This window comes from Plectropomus leopardus, chromosome 13, assembly GCF_008729295.1.
Source record: "Plectropomus leopardus isolate mb chromosome 13, YSFRI_Pleo_2.0, whole genome shotgun sequence".
Taxonomy (NCBI): Eukaryota; Metazoa; Chordata; class Actinopteri; order Perciformes; family Serranidae; genus Plectropomus; species Plectropomus leopardus.
In genome coordinates, this window is record NC_056475.1 from 21137088 (window position 1) to 21159395 (window position 22308).

The following is a 22308-nucleotide window of genomic DNA, read 5'->3' on the forward strand; positions in this document are numbered from 1 at the left end:
CCCCTTTGGAGGACTTTGTCATCTGCGCGCACGGGGTCTGCAGCTTTTTCCGGACAGCACAAGAAAGACAAGCAGAGAAAGGTATTGCACTTAATGGGTGATGGTGATTTTTGTTTTCAGGGGGTACTTAAAACAGAAGAAACAATCCTTCAAGGAGCAGTCATGATATTGTTAATTTTACTGAAGTTAACAGACACTGGAGTAGAGGACTGAGGTTGTCGAAAGTTGTAGACACAAGTAGTGTAGTATTGTTGGCTGTTATAGTGCGATGTGGTACTTTGATAGGGTCAATATGTTTATAAAGGCTTGCCCCTTGCATTATTGTGAAAATCTCACAACACTTTGGCTTTTGGTAAAGATCTTTCTAATCTCAGATGCATGTGTGGTATTACCACAGTAAAGCCAGTGCTTTAATTAGTGTGTATGTGTGTAGCTCTATGTTTTGATAATATTGTTAAAACCAAAGACCTGTTCAAACAGGTTCACACAGATTGACCATTAATATTTTAAAATGCATCAAATACATACAGAAGGCCTATGCAAGCGGAGCCTATGAGTTGTAATTAAGAACTATCACATCACTTTACTCTGAAGTCGCCCTCAGTTCTTCTGAGTGTTTCAGCAAGTTTCAGTTATACTGGTTTTAAGGGTTGTATCTTTACTGTTTTAGTTCTCTATTCCTGCTCTATCAACCCCCATTTTTAGCCTCAGCAGGCAGCTGTTTCCATCAAACAAGCTTCGAAGCCCTACCCTACACTACCTGCTCAACACCAAACAACGGAGAAACAAAATTAGCTAACTGGTAATCAAATCAGAGCAATTAGGATTTAAAGATATTTCCCTTTGGAGTTGGTGGAAAGCAATAACAAGCTAAAAGTTGAGTGACTATTAAACATTTTTCAGGTGAACAGAAAATCTAAATAATTGCTAACATAGCTCTGCTGCATGTGCAATTAGCCAGCTATGTACCTAACATGTTAGTCATAGACAGGTGCCAAAAGGAGTTTCAAAAATCTAAAATGAGTTATCATTGTAGCACTTCCGGTTACCTTGTCCCAGTGTCAGTGGGTTTCTTTAATGGTCTACATACCTGAAATAAGTTCTGTAGTAAACACAAGCTGAAGAGACTTTGCGTTTTGTTTCTATGACATGGCAATGTCATTACACTCATTGCTTAGTTCATTTTGACCGAGCGTTAGCTTTGTACTTCTGCCAATTGCATTTATGCTTCAAACATCCTGAAAGTAGCATTCACTTGTGAATATTGTCTTGCTGAACAAAACATGTAAGTATCATAAACATTTGTTTACTAAAGACCTTATTTTATGTCATAATCCAAAATCCCATGGAAAAATCACATCAGCTTTTTGTGGAGGTAACCAGGCGATGCTAATTTCCTGGTTGGCTTACAAATGAACATCATTCAGTACATTTTCAACACTGAAATATTGTGCTGCCCCCAAGTAGACAAAATTTTATTACCACTAATTCACCTTTAAGTCAATTCACTGTACACACAAATGGCAAGAACAAATATACAGTTCAAAGATGTCAGAATACTGCTTTTTTGCTTTGGATTTCAATGCTTGACTGGTCAACCACAAGCTCCCTGTGTGCACATCTGGAGTACATGCTTATGTTGAACTCTTAAATATTCCTGTAGTATTATTAGCTCACTGTCAATACGAATCTTAACTCCATTAAAGGATCTTGTCAACATATATTCACCTAAACATTAAACATAAATGTTATCCTTTGATCAAGTTTTACAAAAAGCTCCCAGGTAAAGCATTTCTGTTTTTGCATGTGACCTTCAGGGCCCTGCCACGTTAACATGGGTGAAGCTAACCGTGATTTGACATGATTACAAAGCCATTTCAGAAATGACTTTCAGGCATCCCTGTCAGGTCTGTTTAAGTGGGCCCTGATCTGTGCTCCTGCTAAACTGGCGGTCTTAGCGGCAAGTGTTTATATTGGCATGTGTGTTCCCTCTTTGTTGAAGCTTTGATAAAGCGTACATGTGTTTGTGTGTTTCTCAGGGGAGGAAATGAGTACTGGAAGATTTCGAAGTGGTGCGAAAGACAAGTGCAGGTAAGATCAAAATCTTTTTCCTTTATGGTCTTTTTGCATGAGTAAAGAGTAGGAAGAGGAGAGAGAAAATATGGTTTTGAAAGTCATTGTGAGCAAAAGCACAGACTTCAAGCACAAAAGGGTGGCTGTAGAGACCAAAAGAGTCCAGAAAAAGAAGGTATATAACCTGCTGTACAGTGTCTGGATTGCCCAACCGTCATAAGTAGCTTTGGGGCTGCAGGTTCTTTGCAGAGCTCTGTGATAAAACTTAAATAGCCTCCCATTCATCATTTCTCACTGGACTGGTGACCCCTCTAGGTTATCCACTTAACACTTCTGTTTGCTAAAGAATTTGCCCTAAGTCTCTGCATGTGACACTGTAACATGAAGTGGCAGGGTGAACAGGGCACCCAAGATTAGCATGTTTTTGTTTTGTTTTTTTGTAAGGGGCAATCTCTTCTGGTTGTTTCTTTCATATTGGCCTTAAAAAAATCTGTTGATTATCTGCCATGATTTATTGTTTGAGCTCTGCCACCAGACTGGTGACTCAATCACAAATTATTTTGTATAAGTAGATATCAATCATAAAGTTGTTATTTACTCATATAAAGGTATTTGTAGGCATAAGGAGTTTGGAAACAGATCCTTTCAAAATTGGATTCAGTTATGTAATCCCTTGAAATAATGCATAATAATTTACTTCCAGTGCTTTTTGTTTTCAATGACAACAATGAACACAAAACCATTTTGGTGAATATACCTAAAATTAGTCTCTGTAGTATCTGTCCATTGCCAAGCCAGTTCCCATCCAAAGGTCATCAGTTACCAACACATGGTCATGTCCCTTGGTGTGCAATACAGACGCAGAAGGCCTTCTCTGGCTTTGGACTCATTCAAATTTAAACCCATGTGCTGCAATATTTGAGAAATTAACTGATGTAGTATAAAGAGTGACAGAGTCCGTGCAGGACGGGCAGGGCAGGAGTGGTAGTGGATAAGTCAAACAATAACGGGAATTTCATCCAGAAGTTTGCTGTTTGTGTCCCATGTGAAACCAAAAGTCAGTGCTGTTTTAGCGTAATGTTACGTAACTTATCACATACTGATTTCACTCCTGTGATGTGTTTACATCACATTATGTGCGTATTTTAACTAAAAACATTGTTTTTTTCTGAATCAAACCAAGCAGTTTATCCATAAGATAGCTGAGCATCTGATGGAGATTTCAAAGGGTGCATAAGTAGGATATGCCAAAGACACAAAAAATCATCAGTGTTTAATAACCTAAGCTGAGAATGTGTTGGTTTTCTGAAAAAAAAAAAAAAAAAAGGGAACAGGAGAATATATATATTAAAAAAGGCTGCCAAAAGGGAACAGTCATAGCCTATATAGAGTTCAGTTCTCCAAATCATTGTGGCCATTATGTACAACTGTAAAACAGTATCTGACTGTTTCTAATCCTCTTTCTTTTTCTTTTTCTTTTTTTTTTTTTTTTTTTTACACATTTTCTAATACTGGCTACTTAATTCCAAAACTAAACTTTCTATCCACTGTTGAAATATTTCACTGCATTCATGGTTTTGAAATCTTTAAACCATTTACGGATTACCCAAAATGCTTCGGAGTTGCTGATTGCTTCATGAAGTGTGTGCTCGCAAATCTGTTATACAATTTGTCCACTGTTAACTGTGCTGCAACACTTGTTAATTAGAATTATTTGAGCTTTTGTTCTAATAAAAAAAAAAAACGGCCGTGTCAGAGCTTGCGAAACGGCATTTAACCCTCCACCTCTCTCTGGGTTTACAAAGATAACCTTTCACCTATATGAGGAGAGGCTGGATTGAGGCCAAAAGAAGCTAATGCTATTGTGCGCTGTTGTCCTCTCATAAATGCATGACTGTAATTGCGGCGTTATATGCATTGTTGAGAGGACTCAGCTGATAGCGAGAACACTGGTGGTAAACCTCTTAGGGATCTGAGGGGTTGCTTAAGGCTTGCAACACCACTCACTGTGATGGAGGATCAGCTGCCAGTCCTCCTCTGCTGCTCTCTTTGACTACACACACTCAAAGACAAACACACATATTCACATGCCCGTCTCCTGCCTGCGATTAACGTGCAAATCGGACTCACTCTTGCCCACATTCCTGAGTCGACCCCACTGCTTTGTCAGTCGTTGCTCCATTGCTGCGTGATCACACGGGAGTCTGGCACAGAGAGGACTGCACCAGTAGACAGACTTCACCCTGGGCTTTCGAGTTTTTCATCCTGGCCAGTTTGGAGGACATAAATCAGAAGCTGCCTGAAGAGTATTTGACTTACTAGGAATTATTTCATGTTACTTCCAGTGGCCTGAACAGCATCAAATGGCTGCAACCAAAGAAGTCTGAGAGAAAACAAGCCAAAGGAATTTTTTCCACTGGATTTTGCTTGTTTGCCGCAGAAGGACAGCACCTTAATTTTCCGTTTCTCAACTTAAATAACCTTCCTGGCCGTTTAGGACATACAGGTAACAAAGTTAACATCAGAGTCCAAACATGGACCCTTTGGTAGACGGTCCTCGTGTGCGCTCAGACAGCATGAGCAGCTCGGCGTCTCAGGGTTCCAGGTCCAAGGTGCTGCTCCGCCAGCGTTTGTCTCAGCTGATGACCTGCATAGAGGACATGAGCTCTGACGATGAAGCCAGTGAGGAAGTGTCCCGCTCACTAGACGAAGCATTTCAGCTCTGCGGGCACTACGTTCCCACAGACGCCTTCAGGTCGACATGTGCATGTGCTTATTCACACACGTTTACACAGATACACAGGAAGGAAAAGTTTCAGTTTGTCTGGATTACTTAACAGTTTGAAACATATTAGCAGTTTGTAGTTGTAAGATTGAAGAAAATGTAGATGCTGAAAATGTTATTAATATTCTTCTGTATTTTTACTTAATTTTTCCAGTGTCTGAGGGCACTGGCAAACTGTTGAATGCTGTATATGCTGTTGTGATGTGTGAAATGAAAGTAGACAAAGAAATAAAATTAAAAATAAATTGAACTTCATAATATTGGCTAGGATTTACATCAAGAACAATGTAGTAATGCTGCTGATATGTGTCAGTATTTTTTTTCCAGTATCATTTTGGTCAGTTCTTAATCAATCACTCTGACAGGCTGCACATGGTGACCTGGAACGTGGCCACGGCGGAGCCCCCTGAGGACGTCACCTCTTTGCTGCAGCTAGATGTTCAGCCTCCCACAGACCTCTATGTGATTGGGTGAGAAATAACAATATGGAAAGAGGAATTTTAAAAAACATTGTGTAGGATTTAGTGGCATGTAGCAGTGAGGACTGCAGACTGCAACCAGCAGAAACTGTCGTTAGGATTCAGTCAGTGTTCATTGTTCAGGAGGTTTTTACTAGGAGGTGAATAAACTGCAGATGTTCCTTCTGTTCAGAACAAACAAACTTGGGTTTTAAACTGGTAAAATCACTAAATAATTCAGTTTCACATTTAAATATCAGTGCTTTTCTGATGCTGTACATTATGAAGGGGCTGCTAACTACAATGGTCGGCATGTAAGCGCCAATGGCCCTTTTTCTTTTTTTCCAAAAGAGTCAAAATATGAAGACAGCCACAAGCAACCAGACGACCAAAAAGTAAATCATAAAATAAAAGCAAATAGGGGAAAAAGAAAGAAAAAAAAGAATACAAGTGTTTGGTTTGTCTATTCTGTAGAAACATGGCTGTGCAACTTTGCATAAACAAGGACCTTCTCCCTTTGTAGATATAAACAGCTCATTCAAAGGTCATAAAAACACAATGATTCTTATTTTCAGGTGATTATGCACTAAAGAAATAATACTTATTTTAAATTACTGCCAGAATATATCCCCCTAAAACCTACACACTGGCTCTTTAAAACTTAATAGGACTGAAGATAAAAGTGTCTCTTTTAATGCTTTGGTGAGAAAAGAAGGAAAAGATCACATCAGCATGTTGTGTTTTTTTCATCTGTTTGTGTTGGTGTGTGTCAGCCTGCAGGAGGTGAATGCCACGCCTGTGAGGTTCATCTCTGACCTGTTAGCGGAGGACTCCTGGAGTCATGTCTTCATGGACACACTGGCACCCAGAGGCTTTGTAAAGGTGACAGAGGACAGAGGGGAGTTACACATTTGGGTGCTGGGTATTCATGTGTGTATGTTGGCATGTATATCTAAACAGCTGATATGAATCATAGTGTCCTGAAGATTACTGTGTGTCTCTGGAAAGTTATAAAACCATGAGACTGCTTAAAAATCCTCAAAACCTTTTTCTTTTTCACATGTGTACTTACAGTTTAAGACTCTTTGTATTTTGTTTCATTTGATTTTATCTTTAATGGAATATCTTCTTCTTGAAGCTGTATGTTTACAAATTCACATATATTACAGTGGCAATATGGCAAAAATAAAAAATAAATTCTAAAAAAGACTGAAAAAAATAAATAATATAGAAAGATTAATACAATCTATCTTTATCTCTGTCTAGGTTGCATCAGTCAGGATGCAGGGTTTGCTGCTGCTGGTTTTTACCAAACAAACTCATCTCCCCTTCATCAGAAATATCCAGACCACCTACACTCGTACTGGAATCTTTGGTTACTGGGTAGGTTATCACAATGGGAGCATTGGTCAGCTCTGGACCTTGTAGACAACAACACTATTAAACTCTGCACACCAGGAATCCCGCTGGCATCAGACGCTGTAGAGTTTAAACACATTATGAAAGGCCCATTGTGTTTGTTTACTGGTATGTAAACGGTTTTGACTAACAGAGAACACCAAAGCTGGTGCAGTACACCAGGGCAAACACTTGCAAGACAAACTGTCTAATCCGAGTTCAAGGAAAAACACCATCTGATTGAAAAAAGGTCAATTTTTTTTTTTTTTTTTTAATAGTAAAGACATAGTAAAAGGGGATTTAGAAGTGTTTGTTAAGCTACAGTATAATTCATTTCCTTGTACATACTGCAGTAAAATTAGTGTATTTGTTTTGCTAATGTTTCATCTGCATTCATTTTTCTTAAAATATAAAAAAAATATGACTTCAAAAAGGACAGTTCACATCAAATCAAAAATCCATTTTTTCCTCTTACCTATAGTGCTACATAACAATCAGTCTAGATTGTTTTGGTGTGAGATGTAGAGTGATGGAGATGTTGGCTGCAGAGATGTCTGCCTCCTCTCAGCTAGATGGTACTCAGCTTGTTGTCCTCAAAGCATCCAAAAAAAAAAAAAACATTTGAAAAACTCCAAAACAATGTCCCTTTCCAAAAATCTTGACCCAGTTACTCAAGATAATCCACAGACCTTGTTGTGAGCAGTTTCAAGTGGGAACTACTTTCTTTCTACCAAACTACACCAACCAACCATATCACTGCGCAGAAGGAAGCATGCATCTACTCATGGGCGAGAGGCTCGTGCTTGTGCCAGTGTGAGATGTAAAACTTGATGGCGTCCTCCTCAGCTGAAGTGTAACGTTGGATAGCTCAGTGGTGTTAGGTGAGCTAGCAGTAGATGCAGGCTTCCTTCAGTGATATGGTCGGCAGGTGTAGTTGGGTACTCTTTGCAACTCACACCAAAACAAACAACATTGATGAATAACATTGCAGGTAATAGAAAAAAATATGTATGTTTAATTTGGGGGTGAACCGTCTCTTTAAACCTATTGAATGAGTCTTTGACATCACGTTATATTCCTCTCTCTATGTTTATCTGCATCAGGGTAATAAAGGTGGAGTGTCTGTGCGTTTTTCCTTTTACGGCCACATGGTGTGCTTCCTCAACTGCCACCTAGCAGCTCACATGAACTACGCCCTGCAGCGCGTCGATGAGTTTGAGTACATCCTGGAGACACAAGACTTTGACATCACTGACACCCCACAAGTCCGGGACCACAAGTCAGTATACCTTCACACTCACCACAACAAACAAAATGCACAGAGGGTTGTTAAATGAGGACCCATCCTTCTCACACAGGGTGGTCTTCTGCTTTGGCGACCTGAACTTCCGTATTGCAGACCACGGCTTGCACTTCCTCCGCTCGTCCATCAACAGCGGACGCCTTAATTTGCTATGGAACAAGGACCAGGTGCTGTGCCAGAAAGTGCACACACACACATGCACGCACACAATGTCACACACTTGCTAATTTATTTCATGTTTCTTGCAGCTCACCATGATGAAGAAGAAGGAACCTTTCCTGCAGGAATTTGAGGAAGGGCCGTTAAATTTCAAACCCACCTACAAGTTTGACCGTAACTCTGAAACCTATGATACCAGGTAATGTGTGCCGCAAACACATATATTACGCACAAATGACACATTTCTCAAACATAACTTGTGTTCATGTCTGAATTTTGCACAGCACTCCGAAGACATGGTTCGGTTTTACGTAAGACGCACTTTACATTATTTTGTGTTGCACGCCCACATTCCTTTATTTCTTAGCCACAGCACCATCTGCCTGGTTTTCCAAAGCTTTTCCACCACATCCTAAAACAACATGTGACCCCTGAGACACTAAACAGGAACTTAAAGCAGTAAGCCCAGATGTATAGATAATACTGGGAGTAGCTCTTCCTATGAGTCTCACCCCGATCCCTGACCCTAGCACCATGTATGTGTCTCTCTCAGAAAGAGCACTGTGGCGCTGCCGTTAACCATGTACAGACCCAGGCCCCTGCAGCGCTGCAGCACCACCCTCTTCTTCCTCCTCACCTCCCTCACCTGGGGGCTGCTCTCTGTGTGGTTGGGGGCCTGGCACAGGGAGTTAGACCCACCAAGGTGGGTGTCTCCATAGTTACACCCTTTAATACCATCCCAAAATTACTGGAGACAAACACAAAAGGGGTTTAGTAAGCATAACCTTGATGAATTTTAGACATGCTCTGCAAATTCATTATACCTGACAGAACCTCCCCCTGCACCTAGCATCATACTCATACATGAATGTGTATAAATATACACAAGCTGTAACAACACGTCAAAGGGTTTTGTCTACTCCTGTCATCCATTATTTCTTCGCAGCATGCTACACTGTAGATATAGCTCTGCATTGCATGTGTATGTGTGTGGTTTTGTGTTCTTTACAATATTGTTTTACGAATTTTTGTATAACTTTTGTTAGTTAGGGTTGACATCAGTGGTTTTCTCATATGAAATTGTCCGAAGTTTCCCTTTCGCACGTGGCACACAACAGGAGATCATTTTTGTCAGATGTGTTCTCACCTACTGAAACATGTCATGTGGATGAGGTGAAAGGTGGCGTCTGGGTCGAGCGTGTAGGAAGCAGGACATGACGCGAATTGCACCATGGTCACATAGTCTGTTTGTGATTTGGTCATAAACAACAGAGTCTATTTGCCCTTCCTTGACTTTTCTGATGATTTCAGCTTTGGCTTTTACCAACAGAAGTTTCTGAATGTTGTCATCTCTACAGTTTTCCAATTTTTGCAGCTGTCTTTATGTAAATGACCCCTTTTCTTCTGGCTTTACACATGCCACTTGATAGAAACATCATCAATGCACCTACTAATTCACTTTGAATTCTCAAGACAATTACCAGCTCAATCTACACATGGGCTCAATCATAACATGGAGTTTGCATTGAGAATCTGGCAGGGTCAAGTACAACCAATGTCCGACATTAGCATTCTCACATACTGCTCCTCCGAGTAACGTTTAGATAATGTCAGGTTTGCTGTGCATGTGTGAAAGGGACTACAAATACAGACAAATTGAAATGTGACATATCTGGTAGACATTAGAAACAGAAAATTCAACGTATTCTCGAATTGGGAACTGTGTGATTGACACTTGCCTTTGCTTTGTTCAGTGGAAAGAAGAGGAAACCAGCCTGGACTGATCGGATCCTCTGGCGCATCAAACCCAAAACGCCGCCACCAGAGGATGAGGATGATGCTGATGAGAAGGCATCGACTTCTACTGATGATGGGCCCGATGAGTATCCACTCCTGGTCACTCAGGACAAGTACACCAGTGACATGAGCTATGGAGTCAGTGACCACAAGCCTGTCATTGCAACCTTCAGCCTGGAGGTGAGAACAGGCTCACTTCTGGACTATCAGTCAATAAATACAGAGCTGCTTCTTTCCTTCTGAGACATCCACCAAATCCAGAGTTTTTCTGCATTATTAAAGCTCCTTCTTTTTCCTCCTGTCTTTTCTGCAGCTGAGGAAGTGCTTTGACATGCCGTTGGTGCATGTGTCTCCTTTGGGTGTATGGAGCGCAGACCATGATGCACTTCTGAACTACACCATCCAAGAGGACTTCATGTCCTCCACATGGGACTGGATTGGCCTGTACAAGGTACTGAGACAGACAAAGGGGGAAAACAAACAATGTTATACAAGACAGATTTGAACTCTTGGGGCTGTTCTCCTGCAGGTGGGATTCAAGAGTGCGTCCGATTATGAAACCTTTGTTTGGGTCAGAGAGGACGAATTACCAGAGACAAATGAGGTCATACAGGTAAAGTGCAAGAGAGACGTTTCATATTTGGATGAATACTATATGACTGTCTGCTTTATTAATGTGTGTGTGTGTGTGTGTGTGTGTGTGTGTGTGTGTGTGTGTGTGTGTGTGTGTGTGTGTGTGTGTGTGTGTGTGTGTTTGGGTTGCAGGTATCTGTGGATAAGGATGAGATCCCTCTGCTGGGTGGACAATATGTTTTGGGTTACTACAGCACAAACATGCAAAGCATCATTGGACTCAGTGCTAGCTTCCAGGTGAGTGTAACACGATCACATCTGGAGTTATACGTTATTATTATGTCAGTATCTTACTATCATTTGTTACTCAGAAGAGAATTGTGTCATTCATGTCCACAAGTAAAAAACTACTTTTTGTCATATTTGCTCAAACTGTTATTATATATCATTATCAGTCACTGCCAAACAGTCAGATCAAATATGAATCTGTTACTGCATTGCCTTTACCCCCTCGAATGTTTTCAGAAACATATTTGTTTATTTGGAAAATTTGAACGTTTGGCTGAACTGTATTTAACATACCTGCTGGGTTACAAACGTTCCTATTTTACAGATAGACAGTATGGTAAAAAGTGTTTCTGAAAACATAAGGGGTGAGAAATAAGCAATGCAGTAACAATCTTTATTGACATGATGACCAGCAGCTGTGATTAAGTTTTTTTTAACTACTGTAAATTCTAGCAAATGCTATTAAAAGAAATACCAGGAGACAAAGGAACATAATTGTTTTTCTTACATATTGTCTGTCTCGTGTACTACTATCTGGATATAGTGACTGTTTGAGCAAATATTATGAAAAGGTTTGTTATATGATATATGAAAGTTACCAACTACAGTTTAAGGATCTCATCTTTGTTTTGGTCTTGCAGATCCTGGAGTCAAAGCGTGCTGTCATGGAAGGTCTCGTTCCTGAAAATATGAATGGACTCAACTAATAAGAATAAATTCACCGCAGTGCCACGTCTTATTCCTCTCCTCTGAAAATCTACATAGAATTGATTCAGTCTTTTAATTGCCCTAAGAGAGCGACTCTATCATCTGCTGGACGAGCTGATTCAGTCATTAAATAAAGGCCCCAACACTGTGCTATCACATGAACTGGAAACTTCAAATTGTTTTAACTTTGGAAACAGATTCACTCTCACTGGAACCATTTCTCTACACAAAAGGGTTATCACTATAATGAGTAGCCTTCCATGGGTCCTTTTTTCCCTGTTAAAGCAAAAAATTAAGACTGAGTTAAGTTTGGTTTGTAAAAGTAGTGGTTATACACTGCAAGTCAATGCAGTGTCTTTGGTCAAATTGTATTTAAATGTTCTGGGCTGCATTATTACAAAGTGCAGAGGGCTGTAGAGGACGTTTCAGAAAAATGTGCCAATCATAGGAACTGTTGCTCTGTAGTAAATTCTGTGTTGCTGCAGGCTGTACCTTTATCTTTGCTGCACAAGGATGCATCTGGTAATTGAGTTTTAAATTCTTGATATGGAGTATTGGACCCAGGTGTTCTAGGGTGAAATGATAAAGATGGGAGAAAGATTAATGTACACTTGAGTTCCTCTAAGGACATGTAATGTTAGATGTTGATTTGGACTTCTACACCGAGGTGTTTTGAGACATATATTGCTTTAAAACAAATATGTTTGATGTATATGAGATTATATAAGTCTAATGTGTATTACGACAGACTCTAAAGAAGAAACCAGAATCATGATAAAATTATATTTTGAATGAATTATTTATCTGTCTCGCTCCACACCTCCTTATCTGTAGTTTCTCACATCAGTGCAATGCAGGATGCCTTTTCTGTTTCAATGCAAAAAAAGATGATTGCTTCCAAAATGTCAGAAATTCTCCGTGTGTGTTATAATGAAATTGTTTCTATTCCGTTGACTGATTGATTGATAGAGTGAACAACATCACAGCAAGAGAGAACAATCAGCTTGTATGGTGTGTATGAGGATTATGTGTTTCATTGGGATAATGACGTACAGGTTGTTGGTTTAAAAAAGCCTTTCAAGTTGATCTGTGATCAAGGTACCTCCTTTTTAAAAAAAAGCAAGCAGGACTTCTTTTATCTTCATGATGAAAACATGTTAAACTCACCAAAATGTCTGAGGTCTAATTAAAGCTGAAAATTAGCAGCTGACTGCAAGAGTTCGTTGTCAGATTGTATTACATAAGAAGCAATTCATTTGTGATTGTATTCAAGAAAATAATATGTTTTCACATCCAAGGTTAATGACTAATCAGCAAGATAATGACTCCCAAGTAATGTTGATTTATAGGCCCGTAACCTATCACTTTATATTTCATTTTTTAGTAATACCACACAGTCAGTTCTTTTTAGCAAGAAGCATGCCACAGCATTACATATATTCAGAAGTTTCTAAGACAGACATAAGGGTCAATTAGGACCTATACTGCTAGTTCTAACAACACAACACAACCATCCCCTTGCAAGTCAATACCCACTTCATCTTACCATCTCTGCCACCACACTTGGCAAAGCTAATACTGTTAACAGGGAACCAGAAATATGACAGTTTCATATGGAAAGTGATAGGCAGGTGTGATGATCCCACTTTAATGGCTGCAATGGTGTGCATGTGTCTGTGTTTGAGAACCCCAGGAATGAGTCCTAAAATCTGGAAATAACTTTATTTCGGTTCCTAACCCCTAACAAGTGGCTATATGAGACCACAGAAAGTCATATTGCCGAAAACGGCTTTACAACCTTGTAGCGGTAGCGACCGACCATAGTGTAGTTCGTTTATAGTGTAGCATTAGCTTTTTCGTTCTGGCAGTTGCATTTGGGCAATAAACCATGATAGCTGTATTCATTTGTGGAGAATATCTCGCTGAACAAAATGTGTAAGTGTCATAAATGTTCGTTTTTCACTGAGCTTAATGATAGAAAATTCCTATGGAAAAATCCCATAGGTTTTTTTTTGACAAGGGCACCAGGGCGAGCTAAGCTTCTGAGTGGCCTGCAGAGAAACATCATCATCAAAGGCAGCTTAATGTAAAATTGTCTTTATCTTTATTATAATCCTTATTTCATTTATATAGATACTATTATCATTATTATTAGTAGTAGTAGTAGAAGTAGTAGTATTTGGCCATTATCATTATTATTCTTGATTAACTGTTATAATTAAACACTAGCAACACTTTTGCGTTTTGTGGTAGAAGAAGAAATAGTGGAAACTTCTGTTTAAAAGTTGACGTCAAGCAGAGGACTTACAGAAACATTATAAAAGTGAAGATGGGTAAAGTAGTGCCGCAAACTAATAAGGAAACAACTGACGACAGTCATGATCTCCCACAATTCATTTCGCGAGTCTACTCAATGATATGACAACACCGCCTTCATGGAGTATCTTTCCTTTAAAGGCTCTTTGGTGATAAACACGTGGGGAGTTTGAACACATCGCTACCTCGCTAAAGGTAAAGTTTTAGCAAGTGTACGTGCCGATTCGATGTCATTTAAATATAGACACAGTTGTGTAGAGAAATAACAGTTATGTCACCGTCCTGCGATCGCTGCTAAAAGGAATTAATACTCCAAAATGTTAGCTAACAGCAGGCTAGCTGAGTTAGCTTTACTCGTTGACATAAACTAGCTAAGAATGCACTGCTAAACAGTTAACTTCAGGTGGTAAGAGTGGGTATACATCTGTATAATAACGATATTAAACATGGTCCTACAGTGTGTTACTCACCGTCCTGTTTTCTTATCAGTGCGTTATCTTAATGGGCATCCAGAAGGTAGTTAAGCTAACGTTAGCTATTATGTTTCTTTCATGACAAAATTGCAAGTTGACAACACCTCAAAGTGAACTGTATTCACTCTAAAGAAAGGACCACTGAACATCATTAACAGTTCCCTGTAGGCACTATTTTTTTACAGTATGTAGCATGTATGTAGTACCTCCAGTAACGTAAATAGAACTTACTACTCATTCCTAAACCTCGTTTTTAGGTTTAGGTCCAAATCTGAAGATGACCAGTGAGGACGTGGAGCGGCTGCTGATCCAGTTCCAGGATGAAGAAGGGGAGGTTCTGGGCTCACCTTTTGATGTGCCTCTAGATATCACCCCAGACAAGCTACAGCTGGTCTGCAATGCCCTGCTACAGAAGGTAACCAGCTAACTATTTCAATTGTGACTGGCCTGTAGTTGTCTGCACATGAAGGCATTTTACTACTCTATGTTACGCCAGACTTTGTGTACAGTGTAAAAATAACACTAATTTGGCAATATCTTTCACCATATTATTTAACACGTCACTGTTACCATGCTATATATAACATGGTGACTCCCAAATGTAAATAAAGTATTCAAGTAGCAAAATGCATATTTCATTCTTCATAAATCTGTAAACACACAGATCATCTCTCAATGACCTTAAAAGCTGTACATTAATTTCTATTTTGAGCATTCTTAGACTTAAAGAGCTGACAATTAAAATCCAGTGAATGTCTGGTCTTTGTTGTTGTTTTTTTTTTTTGTTTGTTTGTTTGCTGATATCCCCTGTAGGAGGAGCCAGTGCCCCTGGCTTTTTTTGTGCGTGGAGAGGCCGAAGTGGTGTCCAGTCTGGGCTCGTGTGTGCAGGCTCTTGGAGTCGAAACAGAGCAAGTTCTGCCAGTGGTGTACCAGCCTCAGGCTGTGTTCAGGGTTCGAGCCGTGGCCCGCTGTACCAGCACACTGCAGGGACACACAGAGGCTGTCATCTCAACTGCTTTCAGCCCCACTGGCAAGTGAGTGACTCTGATGCAGAGGAAACAACTTCCTGCTCATCATGCTTTTTGGACTCTGATACATATAAGAGTGCTTATGATATAACAGCAATAAGGGAGGGATGAAATTATAAATGCAGTATAAAGACACATTGGCGCAAAGACAAAACATGCTGTTAATTCAGTTGTCCTTGTTTGTTTCAGATATCTGGCGAGTGGTTCAGGTGATACCACAGTGCGCTTTTGGGACTTGATGACTGAGACGCCCCACCATACTGCCAGAGGTATAAAATCCCTTCCACAAGGCAGAGTGCTATACATCCACATACAAACGATTAATATTACTTAAAGACACCACTGATATGTATTCCTCTTTATTTAAGGACACACACATTGGGTACTGAGCATCGCCTGGTCACCTGATGGCAAGAAACTGGCTTCAGGGTGCAAGAACAGTCAGGTGAACTTCCAGCGCACATACAGTATGTGTGATTTTTATTTTTTACATGTACCCCTTGTTCATGGTGTATTTTTTTTGTTTCTGTAGATCTGTCTGTGGGATCCAGTGACAGGTTTACAGATGGGGAAGACTTTGACGGGACACACCAAGTGGATCACCTGGCTCAGCTGGGAACCTCTACATCTGTGAGCACTCAAATAATCACTTTGTCTTTTTTGTAAATTACTGCTTATTTTACTGCTGACCTAAAATCCCCTTCAGATGCAGCCACTGCACTGAAATGTATTTGTGAATGTATAAAATAATTGCAGGCCGTTTTCAGTAAAGTGGCTTGAATTTGGCTGCTTTCGTTTTAGGGTCCCGGGCGTGACACTTGAATGGAAAAGAGTCATCGTTAATGTTATTAGCAGCATCTGCGCACACTCAAGTCAGTGCAGATCTTCAGTTATTTCTTCTCAGTGTCCAAAGTGGTAGTTACTGAGTTACTAGTACAATAACTACCAAAATATTACACTAAAACACTGTTATACAGGGAGCCAAAGTGAAATGGACAAATACACAGCTGTGGATCAAATTCAGAATAAAACTCTAAAATTTTTGAGCTGGCTTAACTGGACACAGATTTGTGACGTGTCTATAGCAGCCCCAAGCCTCCGTGCTGTGCCTGGTCTGATCTGCCTCTTCCTCTCCCCTTCAGTAACCCAGAGTGTCGGTACTTGGCCAGTAGCTCTAAAGACGGCTCCATACGAGTCTGGGACACTGTGTTGGGACGCTGCGAGAAGATCTTGACTGGACACACACAGTCTGTCACCTGTGTGAAGTGGGGAGGAGATGGACTTCTTTACACTTCCTCCCAGGATAGAACGGTCAAAGTGTGGAGAGCAAAAGATGTAAGTGTGTGTGTGTGTGTGTGTGTGTGTGTGTGTGTGAGACACTTCTTTAAGTGTTGATTGACACGGACAGAGGGAGTTAGAAAGACGGACTTAATGTGGTTCTACTTGTATTCTGGGTTTAGGGTGTCCAGTGCAGGACTCTGCAGGGCCACGCCCACTGGGTGAACACCCTGGCTCTCAGCACAGACTACGTCCTGCGCACTGGAGCTTTTGAACCTGCAACTGCCACAATCAACCCCCAGGACCTCACTGGATCATGTAAGAATAATGTAACTTATTTTTGGATACAATGCAAGTGAAAACATTTGCTATTCTTTGAAGAGGAGGCTTTCTGGTGAAGATGTTTTCCTTTGACAAGCATTTTTCTTCCTCCCAGTGGAAGAGCTGAAGGAGAAAGCCTTGCAGAGATATAATAAAGTTAGGGTAAGTACTGTTTGTTGTCTGTCAAGTCTGTATGTCCCTTCTATCAGTGCTTTTACTCTTGTTGTCCTCTTGCCATGCCGCAGGGCTCGGCTCCAGAGCGTTTGGTGTCCGGCTCTGATGATTTCACCTTATTCCTGTGGAACCCCGCAGAAGACAAAAAGCCTTTAGCCAGGATGACTGGCCACAGCGCTCTGGTCAATGAAGTGCTCTTCTCCCCAGACACCAGGCTGCTCGCCTCTGCCTCATTTGACAAATCCATAAAAATCTGGGACGGACGCACTGGAAAGTAAGAAATCGCTCACCCCCAGTAAATGTTGTACTGCTATTTACCAGGTGATGGTGCTGTATGCATAACATTTGTGTGTGTGTGTGTGTGTGTGTGTGTGTCTCACCAGTGTTGGGCTCATTAGCATTACTCCACAACATTGCCTGAAATGCATTGTCATGACATTAGTTGCAAGTTCACAATATGACGTTCATACATGTCAGCACTAAACAAGGCTCAGGAAAAAATAAAGATGACGCTACAACTGCCTCTAGGTAAAACTATACGAATATATCATACAATTTAGAAGAGGTTGACCTTCCCAGCAACCTCCTAGTACAAATATTATGTCCCTCAAAATGCCCATTATGTAGATAATTAGAAATTATGTAATGCAAATTATAACATTTTTGATTAGGAACTGTAATCTGATTACTGAATTTAGGACCAGTAGTTTGTTACTGCATTACAGACAATGGCAGTGGGATTATAGTGTGTGTGTCACTGTGTAATTATGTGTCTGCCTGCTCGACGGCATTCCCAAAGGTACCTTATGTCCCTGCGTGGTCATGTGGGATCTGTGTATCAAGTGGCATGGTCGGCGGACAGCAGGCTGCTGGTCAGTGGAAGCAGTGACAGTACACTTAAAGTCTGGGATATAAAGACTGGGAAGCTGAATATGGACCTGCCAGGCCACGCTGATGAGGTGAGGAAGGGAAAGTGCTGCTTTCTGGTCGTTGTGTAGCGATTGTATTTTTCTTTGTCTAATTACCTTGTGTCCTGTGTGTGTAGGTTTATGCAGTGGACTGGAGTCCTGATGGACAGAGAGTGGCCAGTGGTGGGAAAGACAAATGTCTCAGAATGTGAGTGAGATGCAGAGAAGCCATGTTAGTTACAGGGTAGCTGGTATTTTTCAACCTGGATCCTATTTACTTTGATTTTGTGTCAAAGCACCTAATAGGGACAAACATTTACAACGTTGGCCCAGTATTGAGTGAGAGTGCTGTAGCCAGCAGATGTGAAGCCGGCTGCTTGTGCAACATACGTCTACTAAATGTGCTTGTTTTTGCCACTGACAGGCTCAGATTGTTGTTTATGTCTGACCAGAAACGGCCCAAAAATCACCAATGCCAAATGACTCCATTTAAAGAAGCATACATTTTAACATGTGCAGAGCCAGCCTTTTTCTACAACTATGTAGAATCAAGGGTTTTTTTCTGGTTAAACAAAAAGAATCTTATTCTGCAAGGTCTATCTCCATGGGGATCTTTTCCATAATACTGACAGTCACTTATAATAATATAACTTATAATAATACCAATAATATGAGCCTGTCAGTGATAAAAATACGCTATTTTTAAGGATACAAATTGGCGATGCTAACATGCCCCATTACAGCCAGTTTTGCAGCTGCTGGCTGCAGCTCTCTCACTCATTACTGGACCATTTTCACTTTGTCACTTGGACACAAAAATGGGTTAGGGTCCAGGATAAAAAATACAGAGGTTGTCCTTTAAAGTTTATTACTGGTGTTTCCTCTGTGTAACCCTTTTGGCTTTGTGTTGTATTTCCAGATGGAGGAGATAGCCACGCCTCTGTTTCCCCTCCTAACTTTGGCAGAGGATTTCACATCTTCTACTATCAAGAGGCCTGACAGCTGGAGCAAAGGTGCCTCGGCTGTACTTAATCCCCCATTTGGCTCCATTACACTGTCTGTCAACAACGGCATTGTTTCATAGAGCGTAAAGTAGTCATGATGCAAATGCCCTCTCCGGGTTTGAAACCCATGTGGGAATATTAATGATGTAACACTGTAAAGGTGTTAAGCAGAGTGGGAATGTGAAATGGGAGAATTTATAATCATCAGAATTTACATTCATTGAGATCATTGAAAGTGGAAGCAACAATGTATACATCGGGGGCCCCAACATGTAAAGAACTGAGTTTAAAGCCTTATTACAGTGCCCCACACACATGCAGAAACCACAGACATTATGTATTTAAAAACATACACACAACTTCAATTTCTGAATACAGAATATATCCCTGTGAAACGTGAGGCACACATTGAGAGATCAAACAAAGGATTTAACCTACAAGATGAGCTATATACTGCAGGTGACAGGTGGACCAGCGAGGCAACAGGTGGGAGTGTTTAATACCTTCCTCTGTGATGTCAACACCAGCCGCACTCACCCTGCACCTTCAGCCTTTAATCTCCTCTGTCCTGTGCTCAGCAAAGCCTCAGCCCGCTGATTTCTTTCTGGCTCTACGGTGAAGCCAAGTGTCACCAGGTGTGACCTCCCTGATCCTCCATCCCATTGAGGAAAAACCAGGTTCATCCTTCCAGTCAGAGTAACCAGTTTTTTTTTCTGTATTTTACCTGCTTTGTGAATATTTGATATGAACAAATATTTACATAACAGCTTTTACTTAGTGAGGCAAAACCAGGGAAATTGTACTTACATTATCTGACATTACATGTCTACACTGTCTATAGAAGCAGCTTTAAAGGGTAAGTTTAGTATTTTTCAATGTTGAGCAAGACTGCGGTGAAACAGGCTGCAGTGCAACCACAAGGGGCATGTTTGCACCATTGATTTATGTTCACTGAAAGTATTTTTGGCACTGACAGGCTCAGATTGACACAGATAAAATGAAGCCAACATGTTTTGGCCCCACAGCCTTCATCAGGGCATGACAAAGAGAGAGGTGCGACATTACTATCAAACCTATGCTGTAATTAGTCAGATGAACATCAGCTGGCGCCTGCTCCTCCACCAGCGGACGTTCATTAGTAATGAAGGCCGTGTGTGGTCGACATGTTGGCTTAATTTTACCATTGACTAGCCTTGATAATAAAGCTTTTCATTATAAAGGGTGCGTTGGTTTAGCCCCTTTTTTACCCATTTCCACATTTGTTTAACCAAAGAGCACCTTCATATTGCTTTGCTTCACCTGCCTAGAGAACGCTGATCCCTCCTACTTTGCCTCCATTGCTTTGGCTCAGATTGATATTATAAGTGTCTGACAACATTTTGGAAAGGTTTCCGGCAGAGAAAGACCTTTTTGTTAAAGAGTAAGTTCCTTTTTGTTTAGCCACAAATAGCCCCAAAATAGCCACCGCCAAACCTACCAGACTCAATTTAAATAAACTAATTTTATTATCTGAAAACACACTTTATTCAAAAGTTAGTGGCCAAAAAAAAAAAAGTATTTTTAGTGGACAAAAGGGGGAACATGCCTTTAGTGGTTACTGTTTTAGTCTGCTGGCTACGGTGCTGACGCTCAGAACTGAATCTTTTTCTTTTTTTTTTTTAAATGTTTCCATCACTCGGACACAAAACATTGGCAAATTAGGTTTAAATATTGAACTTGCCCTTTAAATTCAGAGCTGGTTGATAATGCTTGAGCTGGTGGTCTAAAAGAAAGGTGGAAGAAACCAAAAAGCAAAAACTTATTATCTCAACCAGACGTTTTTTAGAGCTCTAAAGCATTACTGTACGACATGTAGTCTACTTCCAATTACTTTTATAACAGATTTCTATTAAATCTATAAGAAAATAAATGCTAAAATAAATAAAAGCAATGCTGTGTTTACTGTACAGATCTATGTACAAGCTCTAAAATAATTTGTCATATATCACTGAATAAATGTTTTATTGACCACAGTAACAGTTGTATCTTTATTTGCATCCAATACAGATACATAAAGGTATCCTAAATCCCCTCCACTCTAAATCCAAACACATATTTCCAGAGTCACACAGTTCCGGTAAATCACGTTTATTGAAACCAGTGAAACCATGTTATGTCTAACTATGTTTCTTAAGAGGTTTCCACATCAGATCATTTAAATCAGACTTGGAGCACTGATGTTGTTTAACAATATGTTTATGATGTCATTCCAACATATTTCATATCTCATATTCTTTTGAATTGTGACTGATCACATCTGATATGCTGTGCCATGAGATACACATGCTGTCGGCTGTTTTCTGAAAAACAGCAAAGCATAAACACAAAGATACTACACTAAAAATGTGAAAACAAAACAATAGACATGAAGATTGAACAGTATTCTGTCGCTCTTGGTTTAAATTGTAATAAATATTTGCTCCTATCAGGGTTTTTACATTGGAGGTTCTACTGAAGTAGTTTGGCAAAGTAAAAGGCTTTCTGTGCAAGGCTGCGTGGTGCAACGATCAAAACCAAGCCTTGCTTAAATACCAGTCCCTTATGTTATCGAGCCTCTGACATATCTACTGTCCCCTTGTCGTTCAGCAGATGTAAACACTATATTAGATGAGAATGAGTGCATTCAAAGATGGATAATTAACTATTTCATTAGCGTACAAAAGGCTTGTGAAGCAGGTTAGCTTGAGGTAAACGAAGGATAATAAAGTGTCAATATCAGAAGAGAGGATAGTCTGTTGGATGACTGAATCAATAAGCACAAAAAACCACTAAAGGCTCAAGCGCACTGAAGTCACATGGCTTATATAGTTAGGACATGTTGTTTCGTGTTAAGTAGAAGTGAATTCACTTTTATATTTTAGGCTGCACACCAGCATCTATGGGAGCCCATTTCTGCCAGTGTGATTGAAAATAGGTCCTGTAACTTATTATGAGATTTTTCCTCAAAATAATGACTTATTACAAACTGATAAAAGAAATCTTTTAAAAAAGTAATGAGTTAGTCTCTCAATGTAATCTTTTATTGTAATTTTTTTTCCCCAAATGAGTTAGTATCTCAAAATAATGAGAAACGTTATCAAAATAACTCAGTATTTAAAAATAAGCTTTTAAAATGACTTTGCATCTAAAACTCTGAGAAACTTTCTCAAAATGATTTAGTATCTCAAAATAATGAGAGTGTCTCAAGATAACGAGGAACTCTCTCAAACTAATTAGTATCTCAAG

The 22308-nt window shown here is 40.0% G+C and overlaps 2 protein-coding genes across 4 annotated transcripts; both read left to right on the plus strand.

Moving 5' to 3' along the window:
- The first annotated feature begins 4607 nt into the window (after positions 1–4607).
- inpp5kb (inositol polyphosphate-5-phosphatase Kb) lies at positions 4608–11541 on the plus strand. The gene is made up of 12 exons (XM_042499924.1): positions 4608–4828; positions 5224–5328; positions 6090–6198; positions 6583–6699; positions 7818–7993; positions 8073–8184; positions 8266–8375; positions 9931–10153; positions 10287–10424; positions 10503–10586; positions 10739–10843; positions 11476–11541. Exons 1-12 carry the CDS (start codon positions 4608–4610, stop codon positions 11539–11541), a joined length of 1566 nt encoding a protein of 521 aa, XP_042355858.1.
- Positions 11542–14009: 2468 nt separating this feature from the next.
- On the plus strand, positions 14010–20166 carry nle1 (notchless homolog 1 (Drosophila)). 3 transcript variants are annotated; one of them, XM_042499842.1, is made up of 13 exons: positions 14010–14053; positions 14589–14746; positions 15145–15365; positions 15549–15628; positions 15728–15804; positions 15892–15989; positions 16502–16694; positions 16820–16955; positions 17074–17120; positions 17204–17406; positions 17932–18091; positions 18178–18248; positions 18960–20166. In XM_042499842.1, the coding sequence occupies exons 2-13, from the start codon at positions 14609–14611 to the stop codon at positions 18970–18972; spliced, it is 1437 nt and encodes a 478-aa protein (XP_042355776.1). In that variant the 5' UTR covers positions 14010–14053; positions 14589–14608; the 3' UTR covers positions 18973–20166. The 3 variants fall into 3 exon arrangements, with proteins under 3 accessions (XP_042355776.1, XP_042355777.1, XP_042355778.1); XM_042499843.1 differs by having other exon boundaries at positions 14032–14070; XM_042499844.1 differs by lacking the exon at positions 14010–14053 and adding an exon at positions 14245–14264.
- Positions 20167–22308: the final 2142 nt, after the last annotated feature.

Excerpts from the sequence above, each read along its gene's own strand:
- inpp5kb (XM_042499924.1), top strand. The coding sequence starts at position 4,608 with ATGGACCCTTTGGTAGACGGTCCTCGTGTGCGCTCAGACAGCATGAGC. Across the intron at positions 8,376-9,930 it reads TCTGAAACCTATGATACCAG|TGGAAAGAAGAGGAAACCAG; the intron begins GTAATGTGTGCC and ends TGCTTTGTTCAG. Across the intron at positions 10,587-10,738 it reads AGACAAATGAGGTCATACAG|GTATCTGTGGATAAGGATGA; the intron begins GTAAAGTGCAAG and ends TTTGGGTTGCAG.
- nle1 (XM_042499842.1), top strand. The coding sequence starts at position 14,609 with ATGACCAGTGAGGACGTGGAGCGGCTGCTGATCCAGTTCCAGGATGAA. Across the intron at positions 15,629-15,727 it reads GCCCCACCATACTGCCAGAG|GACACACACATTGGGTACTG; the intron begins GTATAAAATCCC and ends TCTTTATTTAAG. Across the intron at positions 17,407-17,931 it reads TGGGACGGACGCACTGGAAA|GTACCTTATGTCCCTGCGTG; the intron begins GTAAGAAATCGC and ends GCATTCCCAAAG.